This window comes from Melanotaenia boesemani, chromosome 21 (genome assembly GCF_017639745.1).
Source record: "Melanotaenia boesemani isolate fMelBoe1 chromosome 21, fMelBoe1.pri, whole genome shotgun sequence".
Taxonomy (NCBI): domain Eukaryota; kingdom Metazoa; phylum Chordata; class Actinopteri; order Atheriniformes; family Melanotaeniidae; genus Melanotaenia; species Melanotaenia boesemani.
Window position 1 is genome coordinate 16,047,336 of NC_055702.1, and position 21,410 is coordinate 16,068,745.

Consider the following 21,410-nt stretch of genomic DNA (forward strand, 5'->3'; position numbering starts at 1 on the left):
ATTTGGGCCAGCAGGAATTTTCTGTCCTTGAGGACCACTCATGTGCCAGGGGCTCTGAACCAGGGAGCAGACCTGCTTTCCAGGGGGAGTCCTCTGTACGCAGAGTGGATGCTCCACCCAGATGTGGCCAAACAGGTTTGGCAGCATTTTGGTCAACCGTTGGTGGACCTTTTTGGAAAGCGAGAGAACACTCAGTGCCCCCTGTTCTTCTCTCTGCACGAATAAAGTGCTCTCCTGGGAGTGGATGCCCTTGCCCACCAGTGGCCATGTGTTCTTCTGTATGCATTCCTAGATTGTGGGCGTGGTCTCTTTGGCAGCTCCAAGGGACTGCAGCCCCCAGAGGGCCTGCGTGCCCACTCTGCCAGGGGCCTCACTACCTCCTGGGCCTTGTTCACGGAAGTATACATTCAGGAAATTTGTGCCACAGCTAGCTGGGCCTCCCCCAACACTTTTACTTGCTTTTACAAGCTTGACGTCACTGTGCCACCACTGGCCCATTTGGTGCTCAGTCTGGCTCCAGCCACACAAGGCTGTGGGTGATAGGTTCTATAAATTCAACAGTATGTTATCCATAGCTTTCTGCTCATGCAATCCGGGAGTCAGTATTTTTCCTATAGTGAGATACGAAACGAATGCTATGAAAGAGAGCTTTAGGTTACTTGCGTAATCCTGGTTCTCTGAGTAGCATGAGTTAGTGTCTCACCAGGCCACCCTCCTTGTTCTTTCGTTGAGAGGAAGAGGTGAGTGTTTTTTAAATGACCTGCTTGTCAAGTGGTGCTTGCACTTGATTTTTATATGGAAAGGGTCTCCACAATTCCTGGCACTGACAGTCATGCTCCAGCTAATCCTCGCTGGAGTAGTGCAATAGGAGCTTCTGATGAGGTCACACCCAGAGTGTTCCCATAGTGAGACACTCACTCATGCTACTCAGAGAACCGGGGTTATGCAACTTAAAGTTAGGTGAACTAATGGGTTAAAGTAAAGCCTAATGGATGCCTAAGTTGATATAACTTGACATGTTGAGTTTCAGCATTTGGAAAAACTAAAGTGGTTTAAGGCAACAGGTCTCCACGCAAATTTCTAGTGTGTGAGTGCCTTTTTATAATTTATGGTAATTTTAGTTTTTCCTTTACAATCTTATTATATATTTTGAAATTTTCTGAAATGAAAAGAAAAGTTTAGCAGTTTACCTTTAGGATTAAAAAATAAATTTTCATCTTTTATAGACACTCTAGTTGTCAGTTTTTATTGTAATTAATTATTGATCACAAAGCCACAAGATGTTGACATGTCTCTTAATGATGTTCTTTCTAGATCAAGGCCTATAGTGATGGTGGAAGCAACTGTCACCTTCAACCCAAATGAAATCCCAACTCAAACTGTGGACTGCTCAAATCTCCTGAAGAACAAAGCTGAAATCTGCTTTACTATGAGCAGACACTCTGAAGTGAACACAGGTTCATCCTTCTTCTCATTTTTATTTCCACTGACATTCTTGTATTTGTGTGCATTTCTATATAACATTAGCCTCATAGCATAACTGCCTAAGTCAGATTTTAAGGTTTTATTGGTAATGATGGAAAGTCAATCAACAGTATTAGGAGAGGAAAGTTAGACAGATATTGTAATTTAGCCAAAATATGACTTAGACATTTATGCTATAAAGCTAACAATGAAAGAAATTCTTGTATGTTTCAGCTCAAGCACAGATTAATTACACTTTTACGCTGGATGCTACCAGGAAGACCCCAAATAACCGAGCTTACATCAGAGAGAAACTACGAGAGGAAACTGGATCACTTGTTCTGGACTTAAAACGTCGACAGTGCAGCAGTGTGAATTTTTTCATTGAGGTAGAGCCTAATGAGTTCAGAATAACTGATCTAAAGAAAACAGATTTAATATTTTAAAAAATATATTTTGCTTTAAGTCTTATCTTGCTTCGTCATAATGTTTCCCTTCTCTTGTTGCAGGCTTGTCCAGAAGATATTCACAATCCACTTATAAACGAGCTCAGATTCACCTTCGATGGTTTACCTTCTGACACAAATCTTAAACCAAGTCTCGCCCAGCAGGTTCAAACAACAACCTTTCATCCAGTGAGTAACCTTTAAACACACTTCATTAACATTACATTTCCATTAACAACTTTCTTTTTGTCACTACATTTTCTGCATGACTGATATGTTGACATGAAAGCAGTTGAAGAGCTTCACATGGCTCCGACTTCTCCAGGATTCATCATAAATCCTGAACAGTGTTCGTTTCTTATTACCCTCTGATCTAATGTTTTTAACATCTTGTTTTCACAGTTAAGGTTTCAGATCAACTGTGGTGCTGATGAGAAATGTGTTGATAATCTGAAAGTGGACTTCAACTTCACCAGGTAAAAAAGTAAAACTTGGAAACATAAATAAACAGTTGGGCATGCTTTTAGTGTTTTAGTAATAATGGTATCTAAATCTGTTCTAATTTACTCAAATGCAATGTTTTGTATAGGCATAGTTCAGTAATCCATGTTATTACATTTTAATGCTTGTTTGTACAATTTCTTTAAGCAGATAAAATATTTTTCATTTCATTGTTGATGTTGTAACAACTAATTAGCCAATTGATTTTGATTGGCCTGACTAGTCGACTTCAAAAATTATGTAAAATACCATCCTTAATAATAAACGTCTCCAAGCTATGAGAGCAATCGAACCAAAACAAGGTCCTACTTACCTTGATTTAGAAACACCTTGTCTGCACACCAGTTTATCTGGAAACTCATTGAAGACCTTTATTGAAATTTAACATTAAGTTTTAATTTCTGATCACAGAGTTATTGAAATAATCTAAAGAGGATGTGGTTAGTGTTGCCTCACGATGCTCTACCCATGTGTAAAGAGGACACGCATGGATGGGTCCTCTCTGGGTTAAGTGGTGGTCCTAGGAAAGGAGTGTGCATGTCTGTATAGGACCCAAGGTGGACCGGTGAGCAGTGCATCCTGCCGTGTCTCACCTAGTAGCTGCTGGGATAGGCTCTGCCCCCAGTGACCCTATATTGGAATTTAAAGGTATAGGCAATAGGTGGATGGTCTTTTTAACCTGTGGACATCCTCATAAACATATTCTGTTTTGTTAAGAAAAAAACATCTTTTTTACATATCAACCAAACATCAATGTTGTTTAGATGTCGGGTAAAGCTGTCAAAAAGGACTGCAACGATTAGTCGACGTCGACAAAAATAGTCGACAACGAATTTAGCCGTCGCCTATTGTCGGCAAAAAAAAAAAAAAAAAAACTACAGAGTGAGACATGGTCTTTTAATCCTATCTCTGCTGAGAGATGCACAAAGCACATGCGCAAAGAGGGGGAAAAAAACAAACAAAACTGAAGAGTGAGACATCGTCTTCTTTTTTTTTTTTATCTCTGCTGAGAGTTGCACATGAAGTCTGCCAGGGGAAAAATATGGCAGCGGACTAGGGAGCAAAACGGCGACAGAGTACGTCAAAAGTCTGGGATAACTTCACGTTAAACTTATAAAATAAATTAAATACATGTGAGATTTGTAAAGTGGACCTTGCATACCACGGAAGTATTTCTGCAATGCTCAAACACTTAAAGAGGACGCAGGTCAGACTTACATAACCTCATGAAAGATTTCAAAGCTGAAAGTCAAATAAGAGCCATTTATAATAATCATGAGATACATAATCCGAATGGTCGACTAGCTGTTTTAATAGTCGGTGACTAATCAACCATCAGAATAGTGATCAGCTGCAGCCCTACTGTCAACACGACATTGTTGCTGACCACCAAATGTTGGTACTGATAGAGGAGTAAATTAGCTCAGAGGGGCACAATTACGATTCTCAAACTGGGAACCGGTTCTCAATTCCCATCCCTACCTAGTTCTAACCAGCATGATAGCATTACCATTGTCAGCATTCATGTGGAAACAATGCTGCATTGACAACAGTTTTGATTTTCTCTTTCATTCTTGTTCATCTTCATAAACTCTCAGGTCCTCAGTGATTGCGGTTGGCATTGATGGGCTTTTGGATGTGACGGTCTCTGTGGAGAACAGGGAGGAAAACTCATACAACAGTCTTATTATTCTCACATACCCAGCTGGGCTCTCTTACAGGAAGTTTTCAGCTCTGCAGGTCAGACATCAGGATCAAGTCTGTTTCCTCTCTGATCAGCTGCTCTCCAAGTCACATCAGTGCTTTGTCTTTTAATACAGGGAAGAATTCAGTGCAGCTCTTTGGACAGTGAAGATGGAGGAACTCGAGGAAAGACAGACTGCACTATTGACAAACCAGTTTTCAAAAGCAGCTCCAAGGTTGGTTTGTTGCACTGCTGCAGACTGTTGAGTCAGAAGAGGAGGCGTCTGATCTCTGGTTTCTTTCATTTCCAGGCTGTCTTCATTGTCTCCTATGGGATTGGAGCCAATAGTCAACTTGACAGGAAGATCTTTGTCACTGCAAACGCCACCAGGTACAGTTCTTCAGCTGACGGTGCAGCAACTTGGAATATGAATATTTTCTATAAACATTTCCATCTTTATCTTTCAGTGGGAATCAGGAGCACTCCCCTTCAAGTGAACTCTACAAGAGGAAAGAGATCGATGTGAAATACAGCATCTTTGTTTCAGCTGAAAGGTCTGTGTTTCATAGTTAAATCAAAATAAATCTAAAAGTGATGCTATTTTTTTGCTCCAGTATCTAATGTTTACAATGTCTCTTTAGCTCCTTCAACTACTGCAATTTCACTTTTGGAACAAATAATTTGCAGAAACCAGTCCAACAATCAATCAAGGTGAAAGATTACTTCTTCCAGTAGTATCAGTACTATCTTCTAGTTTACTGCTATGTTTCAGACCTGATGCTTTATTACATTCTGAAACTTTTCTTTCTCACCTTCTCAGGTTACAAATAGCATCAGAGCATTTAATTTCACTGTGGTGATCAGGGTTCCTGTAAAGCTCGGTAACAAAGATATTTGGGTGGATTTGAACAGTCTGCAGGTAAATATAGAGAAACCTTTAATTACTAACCTTAAAAAAGCCTTAAATGTATCTTAGACATGGCAGTATGTGGTAAAATGAGGAGCAGTTCCAGTAAAGTGACATAAATCAACTTTGTTCTCAGATTGCAGACTGTCAACGAGACAAATATGAAGAACCTGTTGTCACTGATATTGTTGCTCAGATAAAGGAAAAGAAATTAGTGGTAAGTATGTTTTTATAATGTGCCTGTTTAAATGTATATGTTAATAAATGCACATTACTGTCCACTTCACTGCAGCTTTCTATGCATGTGTCCACCACAGGACTGCTCTGTAGCCAAGTGCAGAGTGTTTAGGTGCAGCAGGTTCATGGGAAGAAAGGAGAGTAAGACGTATACAATCTCTGCCAGCCTTAGTTCAGCATGGATAGAGCAGGTAAATATGAACTGGATGTGGTAAGTGCAACTGGTCCTGATTACAGAACCAGTAGCCAGCTCTTATGAAATTTAACAAGAATAAAAATCTGATTAAATTATTCTTCCACTTGTCTTGTCTCAGATTGGACTTCCGTCTGCCAAATTCCTCTTAACCAGCACGGCCAGTCTGGAGTACGACAGAGACCAGTACATCTTCTACCCAACAGCGACTAATAACAACCCACCTGTGCACAAAGTGATTAAACATTTCTCTTTTTTAAGATTTATATTATTTAACTAAACAGCTTGAATTAATAAAAACTCTGCCTCCTCACCTCCCAGATTGAGACAGAGGTAGAAGTGTATCCTGTACCAGATTTCACCAAAGAGATTGTAGGAGGTTCTCTGGGAGGGTTGGCTTTTCTAGCTTTACTCACTGCTGGTCTGTATAAGGTGAGGCGTTTTTTTTTTTCTTGTTGTTAATTATATTGATTTCCAAATAAAGGAATTTGTATATATTGTCAGTGATGATTGATATATCTATATATCTTTGAATTTTAAAATCCATTCTTTATTTACCCAAATTTATGAACTAAGACTTATATTTTTATTTTTTCTCCTTTTTACTCATAGGCTGGGTTTTTTAAGAGCAAATACAATGAGATGATTAATGAAGATGGAAATGGAGCCACAGAGACAGCAGCTGATGGAGGTGCACCCACAGGAGAATAAAAATCTTATTATTCTTCCTCTCAAAGAAACCACCCATTCCCCACATCCAGGATTTTCCATTTGTACCATTAACCTGTTGACTACAGCTGACTCCAAAACCAGCCCATCTTTCTATTTCAGGAAATCTCTATAAATGAAATATCTATGCCACCACTTTAAGAAACCAGCCTGTGTGTTTGTGAAATCTCTCACTGGGCCAGACTGGGACTAAAGTCGGGCATAAACTCCCTCAGGCCGCCCCAACTCATATACTGTACACATATGCTCACACTCACACAAGTTCACACTTGCAAACACACATATAGCTTAAGTAATTGTTCCATCCTGTCATGCCACATACAGCCTGTCATGCCACTCCTCCACCTGCAGTTCCCTGATCCTCCACACCTGTCCCTGATCCTCACACTCCAATCAAGTCAACCTGTCACACCTGTTCCTATGGACTCACTAGCCCTTATATTTCCCAGCACCACACTCACTCCCTGTCGGACCTTGACGCTCTTACCCTCATGGACCCATCTCCTCTCCTGTGATGTCAGACGATTATTCCCTATCCAATAAAGATATGTTAACTGTCTTTAGTCTCTGTGAGGTCCACGAGTAACAGAAGGTCCAACCTGAACAGAATGAGCGGCACAACCTGAAAACGTTTGGAGGAACCAGAGCCAGAGCTGGACCCGGTTGCTCTCCTGTCAGCTGAGGACTTTCAGGTCGTACACAGAGCAGCCAAAAGATATATTGACACTCTGGCTGTGTACCCTGGGCCCGAGGACAGGTTGAGAGTGGCAGTAGACCTGATGTCACAGCTGGATATTAGGCCTAACCTTCTCTCTTCTCCCTTTTTGGCTGACCTGATGTCAGAGGCATGGGTGGTATCCATTGTGGCCACTAATGAAATTCAGTCCCGGGCTCCACACTCCAAGAAGCCTCCAGCGTCTCCTCCGGCTTCCACGCTAGTGTGTCCAGCGTCTTCCCCGGCTTCCACGCCAATGTCTCCAGTGTCTTCCTCGGTTTCCACGCCAGTGTCTTCTGCGTCTCCTCCAGCTCCCAGGCTCACGTCCCCAGTGTCGCCTCCAGCTCCCAGGCTCATGTTCCCTATGCCTGCTTCCTAGTCCTGCCCGGCTTTACAACGTCCGACGCTACAGCAACGGTCAGTCCCGGCTCTATAGTGTCCGACACCACAGCCACGGTCAGCACCATTCCTGCAGCCTTCTACGCCTGCTTTCCCGTCCTGCCCTGCTCTATAGTGTCCGACTCCACCGCAACGGTCAGTCCCGGCTCTACAGCGTCCGACACCACAGCCACGGTCAGCATCAGTCCTGCAGTCTCCTGTGCCTGCTCCCCAGTCTTCACTGGCTCTCCCACGTCCGACGCGAATGCCACGGCCTGCCCTGGCTCGGCCTCCAACGCCTGCTCCACGGGCTGCTCCAGTTCTGCCTCCGACGCAAGCGCAATGGTCCTGCCCGGCGCTTAAATGTCCGAGGTCAGCTCCAAGGTCCACGCAACCTCTGTTGGTTCCCGTCTCCAAGGAGGTCGTTGGTCTTGACGCTCCTCTCCAGCCAGTGGCTCCAGTCTCCGAGGGGGTCTCAGAGCAAGACGCTCCTCTCCAGCCCCTGGGTCTTTCCAGCCTGTCAGTTCCTGTCTCCGAGGAGGTCGACGGTCTCGGCGCTCTTCTCCGACCAGTGGTTTCAGTCTCCGTGGGGGTCTCCAAGCGGGACGCTCCTCTTCAGCCTCTGGGTCCTTCCTGTTTCCCTCTCCTGTCTGTGCGACCTCCCGGTCGCCCGCCAGAGACTCAGCTCCTGTCTGTGTGTTACAGCCCCTGCTGTTTGCAGACAGCTGTGGCTGTTTGTGTTTGATTAGGGGCGGCAGAGCGCTGCCCGGAGAGGCTAAGGCCAGCGCTTTTGTCCCCGCCCCTGTGTGACTGGCACCCCTCTGGACCAGTCAGGCTGCAGCCTACGGGGAAGCTCAGGCTGAAAAGGCTGCAGCCGAGGCAGGTCTGGAGGGGGAGAAGCCATAATGGCTCCGGCCGCTCTCCCCCTCATGTTGTGCACCGGGTGTGTGATTGTCGCGACCACCAACTTTTCCACAACGGGTGCATTAAGTGTTGAGTTAAGTTTACTGTGTGATTGTTTTCAGTGTTGGGCTAGGTTAGTGTTTTATTGTGTTGTGACGACTGTCACTTTAGTTTATGGGCCTGCTGCTTTTTTGTTTGGTTTTAGTTTCACCACCGAGTGGCGGTTGTGTTTCGTTTGCACTCGGTGTGTGTTTGGTATAGGGTTTTGTTTGTTTGTTTCTGCAGGTCCGCTAACCCCAGCACACTTTGCCTTTCTGTTACAGGTTTCACTCGCCGTTCACAGGTTTTAATAAAATTTGCTTATTTTAATTAACCATCTGTCCTCAACGTTCTTTTTTTTGTTACGCCCAAACATACCCCTTATATTCGGTCGCCCGCCAGAGACTCAGCTCCTGTCTGTGCGACCTCCCGGTCGCCCGCCAAAATTATTATTAACATGTCTCTGTCTTCCAGAGTTCCAGTCCGCGAGCCTTCCTGTGCTCCAACTCCAGTCAGTGCGCCTCCTTGTACTTCAGCAGCTCCAACCAGTGCGCCTCCCGGAGCTCCAGCCAGTGCAGCTCCCTGAGCTCCAGCTGATCTATGCAGCACTCCTCTCAGAAACTCTAGACCAAACACAGCGACCGCCTGGTCGTCCGCAGAACATTATATTACCATCTGTCTGTTCTCCAGAGTTCCAATCAGTGCTGCAATCAGCTTGCATCCCTGAGTTCCAGCTCCACTCTGCGAGCTTGCCAGTGGTCCAGCTCCACTCTGGCTGTCCGCCTGAGCTCCAGTCCGTGCATCCCTCAGACCCTCCGCCTGAGCTCCAGCTCCAGCTCCAGCCCGCGCATCCCTCAGGCCATCCCCCTGAGCTCCAGCTCCAGCCCACGCATCCCTCAGGCCGTCCCCCTGAGCTCCAGCTCCAGCCCACGCATCCCTCAGGCCGTCCCCCTGAGCTCCAGCTCCAGCCCGCGCATCCCTCAGGCCGTCCCCCTGAGCTCCAGCTCCAGCCCGCGCATCCCTCAGGCCGTCCGCCTGAGCTCCAGCTCCAGCCCGCGCATCTCTCAGGCCGTCCGCCTGAGCTCCAGCCCGCGCATCCCTCAGGTCGTCCGCCTGAGCTACAGCCTGCACAGCCCTCCGGCCATCCGCCTGAGGTGAAGATCCAGCCTGCTCAGCCACCAGAGATCCAGCCTGCTCAGCCACCGGAGATCCAGCCTGCTCGCCTCCCAGCTCAACCGCCAGAGATCCTGTCAGCGCGCCTGCAGGAGATCCAGCACCTCTCTGTGTAGCCCTCTGGCCATCCGCCAGAGATCTGGTCCAAGTCTGCCCATCCTCCGGGTCCTCCTTCCATGATCCGGCCCTGGTCTGCCCGTCCTCCGGGTCCTCCTTCCATGACCCAACCCAGGTCTGCTCGTCCTCCGGGTCCTCCTTCCATGACCCGGCCCAGGTCTGCTCGTCCTCCGGGTCCTCCTTCCATGACCCGGCCCAGGTCTGCTCGTCCTCCGGGTCCTCTTTCCATGACCTGGCCCAGGTCTGCTCGTCCTCCGGGTCGCCCTCCAGAGGTCAGATCAGGGTCCCGACCTGCTTGCCCACCGGGTCGTCCTCCAGAGACCCGGCCCAAGTCTGCTCGCCCTCCCAAGATCCGGTCTTGGTCTGCTCGCCCTCCGGGTCATCTTACCAAGATCCGATCTTGGTCTGCTCGTCTTCAGGGTTGTCTTCCCAAGATCCGGCTCTGGTCTAATCACCCTCCGGGTCGTCCTCTCAGGATCTGGTCATGGTCTGCTTGTCCTCCCGAGATCCAGTTCTGGTCTGCTCGTCATCCTAGTCGTCCTCACGAGATCCAGTCCTGGTTTGCCCGACCTCCGGAAGTCCGGACCGGGTTTTCCCGTCCTCCAGGACGCCCAAGATCCAGATCCTGTAGTCTCAGTCTTCTGGCCGTCCTCCCGGGCCGTCTGGAATCCGGCCCCTGGAGGAGGGGGGGGGATTACTGTTACATCCTGTCATGCCACATACAGCCTGTCATGCCACTCCTCCACCTGCAGTTCCCTGATCCTCCACACCTGTCCCTGATCCTCACACTCCAATCAAGTCAACCTGTCACACCTGTCTCCTATGGACTCACTAGCCCTTATATTTCCCAGCACCACACTCACTCCCTGTCGGACCTTGATGCTGTTACCTTCATGGACCCATCTCCTCTCCTGTGAAGTAAGACGATTCCTGTTTATTGCCTATCCAATAAAGATATGTTAACTGTCTTTAGTCTCTGTGAGGTCCATGCGTAAAAATAATCACTAGAGTTCATTATTCTATGTTGTCCAACTTTCACACCAAACTATAAGCCCTCTCCCCTACCCTCATCAACAGGCTGAATACTACAGTGACAATAGGAGTCCTATGTTAATGATATGGTGTTATGTTGAGCTAAACATGTTTATATCATTTTTTTTAAGCAATTTATTTAGATGCCTATAAAGCTAACACCAATATTCATATTGGTATATAAAGCAAAACTCAGCTGTTATGTGACCTGTCCTTAAAGTAAAATTTTTTGAGCAACTTCAGGATGCTGCTGAACAATGATGTCTTTGGAAATTTATATACTAAATGTCACTGTGCCATAGTGCAACTTTAAGAGGGTTTCCCAAAGTTTTGCGGGTAGGGAAGGTATGTTTAGTCCAGCAGGAGCCACCAAACATTTCATGCAGCAAAATAAGCCATGTTATTAAGATAAACAAATTCACGAAAACAAATGGAGTTGTGAACCAAAACCTGAGACATCAAACACAATAACCAGCAAGCAAGTAAAAAGCTGCAACCACATCATTTATAGCACAGCCACATATACACACTGACAAAATGTTTTAGTCAAAAAGTTCCCTCATCAACATTTAGCCTTGGCAAATAAAATAAAATGTTAAGTTCCACCAGGACAGCTGTGCACATTATATGTGTACAAACTAGTATAACCAAACAGCCCAAGTATTAGAATAGTCATCTGTCAGTTTAACACAGCACATAATGTGAACCAATATTTTATCAGGTTATACCAGGATATCCCATGTTGGAAATACTGTATCCAAGGAATATATGGAATGAGATATACAGTAGTTTTTAATCTGCAGATATAAAAGCAACATTTACAACAGAATAAAGTTTTGACATCAAGCAGTACCAGGGTCATTATGACAGCTACATAAAAAGGGTCATGGGGAATCTAAACTAGTGATCTTCATGTTATGTTCAGATAAAACTTTGCAGCTTGTAACACATCTGTCAGGATTACTTCAGGATTCACTCAACTGGTGGTGAACTGGACAAAGCCTGGTTTATGACATCTTGTGTTTTGATCTAGGACTGATAATGGAACACTCTATAGAGTAGACTCTTGGCAGACTGGGCTGAGTACAGCCATAAGCAACACTAACAATGTTATCTGCCATTGTGGAGAGTTGGTGAGGAAGTAGGCCCTAATTGTTGTATGAAGCAGGAGGCAAATAAATAAAATTTAAGGTGCTACAATGGCAGGACTAATTAACTAATTGCAGACTTCAGAACAACTGACAAAGAAAAGCTTGTAAGAAACAATAACAAACCCACACAGGATTGACAAGTCATGGAGAAAAGGGAACCAGGGTGTACACAGAAGGGGTGAATGACTAAATAATAAGCAAGTGTGGCAACTGGGAAACAATAAAGCAGAAGTAACACAAGAGAAGGTAAGCTTAACTGAAAACTCAAGCAACAGGCTGGGTAATTACTATAAGAGCAGTGATGAAGGCCCTCACCTCCTAATTTCTGACACACTGTGTTCATATTCATGTATTCATATAAATGCTTTTGACATCAGGGTTAGTCCACAAAGCCACTAGATGGTGGTCTGACTTTGGATGGGTACTCATGACTCAAACTGAAATATATCAGCTCCTTAAGTTGAAAGAGACCAGAGTTACAGGAACTTCTTGTTTCATGGCTGAGAACTGATATCTGACAAAAGGCCATTAGAATCAGGAAACTCTGTGAAGTCAGTTATATTATTAATCATGTTTTGCTCAAGGGTGAAAGTTTTTAAAGGTAAATTAGGGATAAAAAAAACTTCCTGTGTCCAGTGGGCAGAGCTTTGGCAATGAAAACATACTGAGATGTAAATATGTCACTATTTCAAATATTTTAAGTTTTTTATTTATTTTTTTTAACTTGCCCTGTCCAGCATCGTAGCAAGCAGAACGATGGTCTGGCTGCTGTGCTGTGCCGAAAAAATGTGCTTTGCCAAGCGGAGGTTTATGGGTATAAGGCTCCTGTTGATAAACTTATTTATTTATTTATGCCCTGTTTATTTACTTTGAATTACGGAATTGCTGGACCTGACCGACGGGAACAGAAAAACAATAACGACATTAAAAAGAAGCAAAAACAAAAGCAGAAAGAAGAAAGAGGAGACAAAAACACAACAGATAGAAGGCAACAATCCTTCAGTCCAAACTATCACCAGACAACCAACTGCTAGACCTGTACAAAAGCACAACACAGAATTTCCTACAGCTTTCACAGAAAAACAAAGCTGATGAACAAAAGATAAAAATAAATAATTAAAAACATGTATCATAACAACAACCAAAGTACCAGATACACACTCTCATAAAAAAAAATAATAATAAAATAGTAGCTCTTGTATAAACCCACTGGACAACTCAGTGAGTGTCAGCATGCAGAGTATGTCCAGTAGGTTTGTACACTAAGAGCTACTAAGGTTTTCTACTGGATCCAAGCACTGCCTTTAATACAGTAGATAACCAGATTTTATGAAACAGACGTCTGGTCTGGTCAGAAGTCTGGTGGCCTCTCAGGTACTGTACTTAATTAGTTTTACTCCTATATCACAGATCGACAGTTTTATGTAAGTTTGGATACGTGGTCCTAAAAACCCATAAAATCCAGTGTTGTGTTCCCCATGGATAATATTTAGGCCCACTTCTTTTTAATCTGTACATGTTGCCTCTTGAGGATGTCATCAGGAGGCACATCATTGATTTTCACAGCTGATTATACACACATTAGAAATGTCACACAGACAGGATTTTACCAGCTTGAAAACATCACCAGTTTGGCTTTTCCTCTCTCTTGCAAGCACCAAGGTGCTGATGCAAGCTTTAATTTCTAGTAGAATAGATTATTGTAATGTCCTGCTTTCTGGTCTTCCCATAAAGTCTATTTTTAACCTACAATTACTCCAGAACTCAGGACCAGAGGGCGGGAACACAATACACTAGTTTTACAATCGCTGCATTGGCTCCCTGTGTGTTTCAGGATTGATTTTAAGGTTCTTTTAGATGTTTATAAATGTCTAAATGGTCTTGGGCCTTTCTTATTTATCAGACCTGCTTTAAGATTATGAGCCTTTGCAGACCCCGAGATCCTCTGGTATTGGGGTCTTAGTTGTTCCCAAAGTCAGAACCAAGACTTATGGTGAGGCCTCTACAAGCCTTGATTGTGAAACAGCCTGCCAGAGAACCTCAGGGCTGCAGAGACTGTTGTCATCTTTTAAAAACAGGCTGAAGACCTTTCTTTTTAGCTTAGCTTATAGCTGAACTTTACTTGATTTTGTTTAGGTTTTCACTTATCTAATTATGTATTATGTGTTATATATTATGGGGATGGGGATTCATGTTCATACAGAAAAGGGTACGGGCGGGTGGGTGAGTGTACCTGTGCTTTGTTTGTATGGCCACAACGAACATCTTTTAGATTGTGCTAAAAAAAAAAAGCAAATGTGTCTTCAAAGCTGTTATTGTTAGCAGAATTTATACTGTCACATAAAGTGTGATGAATGTACTGAATAAGGGTGAAGAGGACAGATGAGTGGTAGCACTCAAACACTTAAAAAGAAGAGTATCAACTAAAAACTTAAACACACACACTTATATGTTCTTGAAGGAGTTGTTCAGGAACATTAAAACCTGGTATCATTATTGTACCTCCTCTTACATCACAGTTCCTCTGTATGACTGCATATTAGTGAGTTCTGCAGTCTGACTCAACCTTTTCCACTGGACACTTTCAGCAGGGGAAAGTAATTGCTTTTGAATTTTCAGATAAATTTCTTTGACCTTAGACTTTGACTGTTTTCCATGAGACAAACACAATGGATTGGATGATCTCAACTACACTTTTCATTTCAGGTAAGTTTGTGTTTTGCAGCTATCAGTCATATTTTTGTGACTTGCCAGAAGCAAAACCACATCCATTATAAATGATAATTAGAGGTAAAGTGTCAAGAAAAACATTTTCAAGTGTTCAGTTTCCAAGAGACTGCTTGCTTTTTATTCTTAGACACCTTCCCCAACATACTAAGCTATTAAATTTAAGACAATAAATGTACGTGTTCTGAAAAGGTAAAGTTATATGTTTCTGTCACTCTTGTTTGAAGTTATAAAAACTAAGGCTGTGTCATTAAAAAAAAAAAAAAAAAAAAAAAAAGCAGAACCTCAGGGTGGCTTTTTTTTTTAGAAACAAAAAGGAAAACATTGCTGTATGATCACAAACACTTCAAAATACAAAGGAAACCAGCATTCCTTGATGTCCAGCTGATGTAAAGGTCACTGGTCTTTTGCAAGAATTTTTTTAACCCTAAAGGTTTTAACATTGAGAACAATTTTTCAAACCATATTGATTTAAATCTTCATGAATTTTAACTACGACATTTTCTCATCAAGCTTAAACTTTCTCTTCCACTTCACACTTGCAAAATCTCACCAAAACATAAACTTCACATTTCCTTCCAACTATAAAGAACTACCTTGTTTCATGGTGACAAGAGCTCTTACTGAGGTTGCCTGAACCCTCTTTAAATAGTCCCTGACTATTATATGTATCCCAGACACTCAAATGAGGTTCCCTGAACCTCCAAAATAGTCCCAGACTATCATGTGTGTCCCAGACACACCTAAATCCCTACACGGATTTTGTTAAGAATTCCTCCGCAAATTCTTTTTTCTTTAGATTCACAAATTCAGCGTCTCACTGTATCTGAAGTCGTGGTTCGGTAGTTGATTCCTGACACTCTTCAAGGGTCGGTGCGTCTTCACCCCTTTTAACACAGTCAATTCAGACTGCGTTTCTTTTCAGTTAGGAGGTCCCTGACCTCCCCCATGTACGGTGCAGGCGCTTTCCTTCCATTGGAGAGGTGTTGGGAGATCTGGCTCGAAGGACCAAGTTGTTAGGAAAATTCCTCAATGAACGACAGACACTCAGATCAGTGAAAAGACATGGCCGATTATTGCGATCGCAGGAGTCCACAACATAACCAGAAGACAAGTTAAACACAGGCCAGCCGACAGTGTTAGAACTGGAGTCACAATCTTTAATGACTAGCTGTGTCTTCACAGATCTATCGTAATATCATCAATAAAAGAATTTTCCATCACTTTCCTTTTTATTTTTTTTTTATTTTAATTTATTTATTATTGATTTTACTTTTTTTAAATTATCTATTATAAAATAAGTAAATAAATAAAAATAAAAGGAAATAGAAAAAAAATGCTATTCAGGTTTGCTTTAATAAATATGATAATAGTAAAATATGGGTTCTGCTGGGGAAACAAAGGGCTTTAAAATTACACCTGCAGTATGTTTTACTTTTTTCTTATAAAGGCTTTGAACTGCTATGCTCTGAATTTGACAAGTTCTTCCTTTAGTGCTCTCTAGTGGTATTAAAAAAAAAAAACAACATAAACCCTCATAACCAACATAAATGTTTAAATCTATAACATTTTAAATATGACAAATTGGATTTGATCAATAAAATGAAAGAGAATCACATCATAATTTTAAATGTTTCTTCTTCATTTCTCAGTGTTAAAAGCTGCACTTTGTTTCAACATTGACCCTCTGGCTTGGAAGTCCCTGCAGAATCCTGCTGCAGGTTTTGGCTACCAGGTGGTGCAAAGACGATCAGAGTGAGTCAGAGAATACATTATAGTCTGTTATAGATTAACAGCTGCCATGTTTGCTACTTGTGATTCTTTTTACTCCTAATTTAGAATTCAGTCATATGCACACTTCGCAATAGTAAAATAAAATAAAAACAATAATAATCAAACACATAATTAATACATAATTCAAGCTTCTTAACAGAAAAGTAAATAACCTGCCAATATTTAATGTTTGTCTGGTTTTATTAGTTTGCTCGTCAGTGCCCCTCTTCAACAGTATTCAGGACATCGAAGGGGTCAGATATTTAGGTGCACCACTGAGAGATGCCAAAGTCTGCAAGTTCCAGGTAGGAAACTATTAATTTCCAAAAGTATTGACAAAATAATCTGAAATTTTAAACACATTTTTCCATTAATGAGTCTTTGTGTTCTTGGTAAAAGGTAAATGGTCTGTACTTATATAGCGCTTTTATCCAAAGCGCTTTACTTGTACATCACATTCACCCATTCACACACACCGATGCAAGGCGCTAGCCACGACCCATCAGGAGCAATTAGGGGTTCGGTGTTTTGCTCAGGGACACCTCGACATCAGCTCGATGGGATGGGATCGAACCGGCAACCCTCGGGCTACAGCACGACCACTCTAACCACTGAGCCATGCCGCCCCCGGGACAAAACCTTAATGATGAGATGATGGATAATGCCCTCACTTCGGTGTACATTCTTTCAGGTCTCTCAACAAAATTGTAGGAATAAACACTTATTTAAATGTCCACGGCAGGTAATTTTAAACAATAGGGATGAAAAAACCTTTTTTATTTATGATGAATTTTGTTCTTCCATAAAAAATGTAAAAAAAAAAAAGAAAAATAATAATAAAATTAGCTTTTCTTACATTGGTATCTAAAATGCATAGTATGTAGCTATCACTGATTTAAATGTCTCCTAGTGGCAGGAACCACTCATCACAGTGGTCCGGACCTTGTTCTGGACCAGACCATCATTTTCGCAACAACCCCCTCTCCCATAGTCTCTCCTGACTGACGGAACCCAATAAGCCTGCAAGCTGCTTTTACAACAATGCGCCGTCACAGACATGCTCGTCTGCAGCCCTGCATCTGAGTTTCTTTTGGCATAGTTGCCAACTACCGTTTAATCAGCGCAATAATTTACAACAAGTCTATTTGGCCGGAACTTTTTTTATAGGTGTCCATTGTCACTTTTTACGGTGGCTGAGAAGTGCAAAACACAACAACAAATTAAAAAACACAACGACAAATTAAAAAACACAACAACAAATTAAAAAACAACCGGAAAAGGTTGGTACCAGTGCACAACATGAGACATCGCTGATTGGACGACGAACCGGAAGTTATTCTGCTTTTCGCTCGTTCGTGGTTTGGGGAAGAGGGATGACTATGAAGACTGCATAATGTATTGCACAAACTGTGGAAAAAAACTGGTTGAGGAATCACCAAACTTTTGCAGCGGCTGTGGCAAGAGGCGTCAAGAAATATCTAGTATCAGAGACACTCCACATCCTTCTGGTAAGTTAATAAGCATGGAGAAATTATTTTTTTGCTTATGTATTTAGTAACTCTCTCGCATTAGTGGTTGTCTAGATGTTAGCATGGTGGTCAACAACTGGCTACCGCCAAAAACATTTTGCCCTCCAGATTAAAATGATTTTTTTTTTAAATTAATAAACAGATTGCAAGAGTTATGTATCAAATTACAGAGACAAGGTGCTGTTTACAGCACTACGTTAAAAGAACAGGTCGAGCTGGAAAAGGAGAGAGACGCATAGGGGAGGGGAGAGCGGTGGGAACATCTGAGCAGAGAAAGCTAAGCTAGCTGTGAGAAACCACTTGTTTAGCTATGTTTTGCTCCCAGCTTTAGCAATAAACACAACACAGCCCTTCTAGTTCCAGCAGACTTTCGTGTCTGCTTCACCACTGCTGGGTAAAGTGAAGGGAACTAACCATGCAAAATTCCAAAGGACGAGAAATATATTTATTTTATTTATTTTTTTCTTGCTGCTGTGGGCATGCATGTATGTGTGTGTTCATATATATATATATATATATATATATATATATATATTAGGGATGCACCAATATGAAAATTTTGGCCGATACCAATATCCGATATTAATATTGTTGTTATGGCCGATAACCGATATTTACCGATGTCAATATATGTATTTTGTTTTAAAAGGTTTAAGATTATCAAATTCTGTACAAAGTGAAAATAAGGCAAACATTAGGGGTGTTAGCTTCCCACCATTGTTTGTGAAGTTCTGGATGGCAGTTTTTCAGATGACATATCAAATTTGTAGTGCTATATGAGTTGAACCCTCCTCGCATTACTTCGACTTTGCAGATATTGCATACTGCTTTTTGAGTACCTTCTTTTTACACCCTGACAAATTACCACACAGCTGAAATTGCTTCTTGCTTCAGTTACATCCCACAATGTAGCGCTGCATCGCTGTCACATGTCCAAACATAGCTGCATGACCAAACCATCCGACACACGAACACAATCAGCAATTATACGATAATAAGATATATATATAGAGAGAGAGAGACTCACACACAGCTCTCAAATTTATTCATACCTGTCCATTCCTGACATTGTGAAACCCTTATGTATTTAATAAAATGCTGATCGAGCACCATCCCTGCGATATTATGAGCAATAACAACTTATTACCTAATCAGACAAAGTTTGCTAGCTTTTTTTCTTTCAGATGATACCTTCATGTTTTGTCCCCTTCTGGTTTAATCAAAATTAAAAGAAATGCAAATCCTTAATGTATCTATCCTTAACAGATTCAAAGATGGACTGGCGAGTCTTCAGTTTTTTGCTGGACTGCAGCAGCATTCTAGTGTTCTGGTCCCAGTTTTATGCTTCTCTGCCAAAGCCCTGACTGCTTCAGATAAGGAGAACATGTTCAAACCAGATCTCAGACCAGAAGGAAGCAACAGTCGGGAGAAGGAGGGCAAAACACTTGGCTTCTGGGCAGATTATCTCCTTGATTCTGAAGGTTTGTATATACAGGTTTTTGTTTTTGTTTTCTTATTAAAATGTGTTCATAAATTGTAGGTTTTAGTTTTGTTGAAAAGAAAGCAGATATAAGGAAATGAATTTTCATTAATAAGAGTAAAAAAAAATGCACTATAATTTTGACCACCTTTTTTCAGAGAAAGTGACGGCTGTGTCCCTGGAAGATTTGATGTTTGCCACAGGCCTGGCAGCACTTCCACCAGCAGGCATGACTCCACCTCCACGCATTCAGTTTTTAAGCGATTTGCCGTTTCCAGTTGCAAACACCTGTGCAAATACATTGAAGCTTCCTCTCTTGGGATCCTACAGTGTGTTTAAGGAAAATATGGACTTTGGAATACAAAATGCTCCAGGATTTGGATGTTTTTAAATGTTTATGGCTACAAGTGTCAGCTCAACTGCTGTTGACACTTCTTTTGCAAAGCTACCTTTGTAACACATTTGTAATAAGCAAATTGACAGTTTTGTTACACATTTAGCAATTTCTTGGTTCTGAGCTTGTGTGTACAATAACAAATGTTAACACAAATGCTGGACACTGTTTACAAAATTTTATTTAGAATGTCAAGTGTAAAGTTTTTCCTAATAGTTTAGATTGTACAAAAGGTTCGGTGTTAATGTTTTATACATACCTGTCACTGTATGTAGTGATGAATATGATCAATATCTCTTGTTAATTTGGCAACAAGGACAGGAAACAAATAAGACTTAAAATGGGTTCAAGTTTTGGTCTAAAACCCAGATATGTCTTTCAGAGCTAAGTACAGTTCTGAAGCTGATTACCAGTCTTGTGGCTGCTGTAGTCCATTTTGCTGTACAGCCTGTTGTAGGTATTCTTCAATGTTTGGATCACCACACAGTCCATGTGCTTGCCTAGCTTCAGGGAACACATCCAGTTCCCTCTCCTCAACAGCAAGTCCACAGTCCCTTGAACCGTATCTGCAAAATCAATTTGGAGTTGAGAATAAAGCTAAAGGATTTTTAGCATTTATTACAAACAGTTTGAAAAGTCAGATTTGTTTGCTGAAAATATGGAACTATATAAGTTAATGATAGCAGTGACAGCTTATAAAACAGCCATATTTTACCCATGTGTACAATGATCAACATATCTTCTAGCTTAAGCTATAAAATAACACTTTGCATTTTTGTATAATCCAAAAAGTTATTCCATTTTGTGAAGATGCCAATTACCTGTGAGGTAAGAGATAAAGTTCATTTGGAGTCCCCCAGGACATGGTGCAAGTCTGCTTGGCCGGATTCTGCGTTTGTTCCAGAGGTCTTTGCATTGATCCAGGTCTTTCTGCAGAACACTGGTGAAGCAGAATCTTAGCAAGCATTGGTGTTCATGGCTTCCACTGAAGTCTCAAGAGTCTCTCAGGTCTCCAAACAAGTCCATCCAAAACTGAGACCTGAAGATACATTAGATTCAAAGGAGCTTTATTCTTGTTCAATGTATGGTCATTTAAGAAATGTCTCCTCTATTCTATTTGAGGTCATATTTAAAATGTGCTACAAATAAACACAATAATGATTTTTTTCTTTTCCAGGCAGTCAAATAAAACAAAAGAAAAAAAGCAAGAACAGGTTGGAGTACTCTTTACAATGAAACCACTCATTTTGACCAAGTAATTGCTAATGGTAAATAGTTAATTTAGGTAGCAAATACAATATGGAATGAAACGACAAAATGTTAGAAAACTCAGCAATGATCAGCTTCCATTGTAAATCTCTTCTACCAGTACAAATGTACCCACCTTCCTCTTCTGAGAAAAGACCACCATGACTCGATGCGCTGATTTCCTGTTGATGATCCATAACTGTGGCTTGATGACCCAGCATAATAGTCTGTGTGCACATGACCCAGGTACATTGTGTTGCTGCCATAGTCCCATTCTCCGTCCCAAGGTCTGTTTGTAGCCTCATTGGTATCACACCAAGACTCTTGACACAGTTAATATAATTGTGAGCAATGACACTCGGATCGTTGTTTGTTGTTCCACAAACAAGCCACATCATTCTTCTTGAAAATCCATCAATACAGCCTGAAAGGGCCAAGCCAAAGGGCTTCAGTTTGTCGTAGCCATCTACATGCCATATATAATTGGGCCCCATGGAGTGATATGTGCGTCTTGTAAATCTCCTGTGAGCTCTCAAAGCAATTCCTTGAGGATTCAGTTGCCTCAGCAGCCCCATGACTACATTACGTTT

General features: G+C 42.0%; 1 protein-coding gene and 1 long non-coding RNA gene across 2 annotated transcripts in view; one reads left to right on the top strand and one right to left on the bottom strand.

Moving 5' to 3' along the window:
• LOC121632831 (integrin alpha-M-like) overlaps positions 1-21,410 on the top strand; it is a 50,026-nt gene that overhangs the window by 12,784 nt on the left and 15,832 nt on the right. Inside the window, exons 2-3 of the mRNA XM_041974587.1 lie at positions 16,049-16,151; positions 16,377-16,474. Of these exons, the coding sequence (XP_041830521.1) occupies positions 16,049-16,151; positions 16,377-16,474 (201 nt within the window). The remainder of the gene's footprint in view (positions 1-16,048; positions 16,152-16,376; positions 16,475-21,410) is intronic.
• Positions 735-5,726, bottom strand: LOC121632838. Its single transcript, XR_006008974.1, has 3 exons — positions 5,715-5,726; positions 5,006-5,008; positions 735-1,010 (listed from the first exon to the last, which is right to left on the bottom strand). It is a non-coding gene; the product is annotated as an uncharacterized LOC121632838 (long non-coding RNA).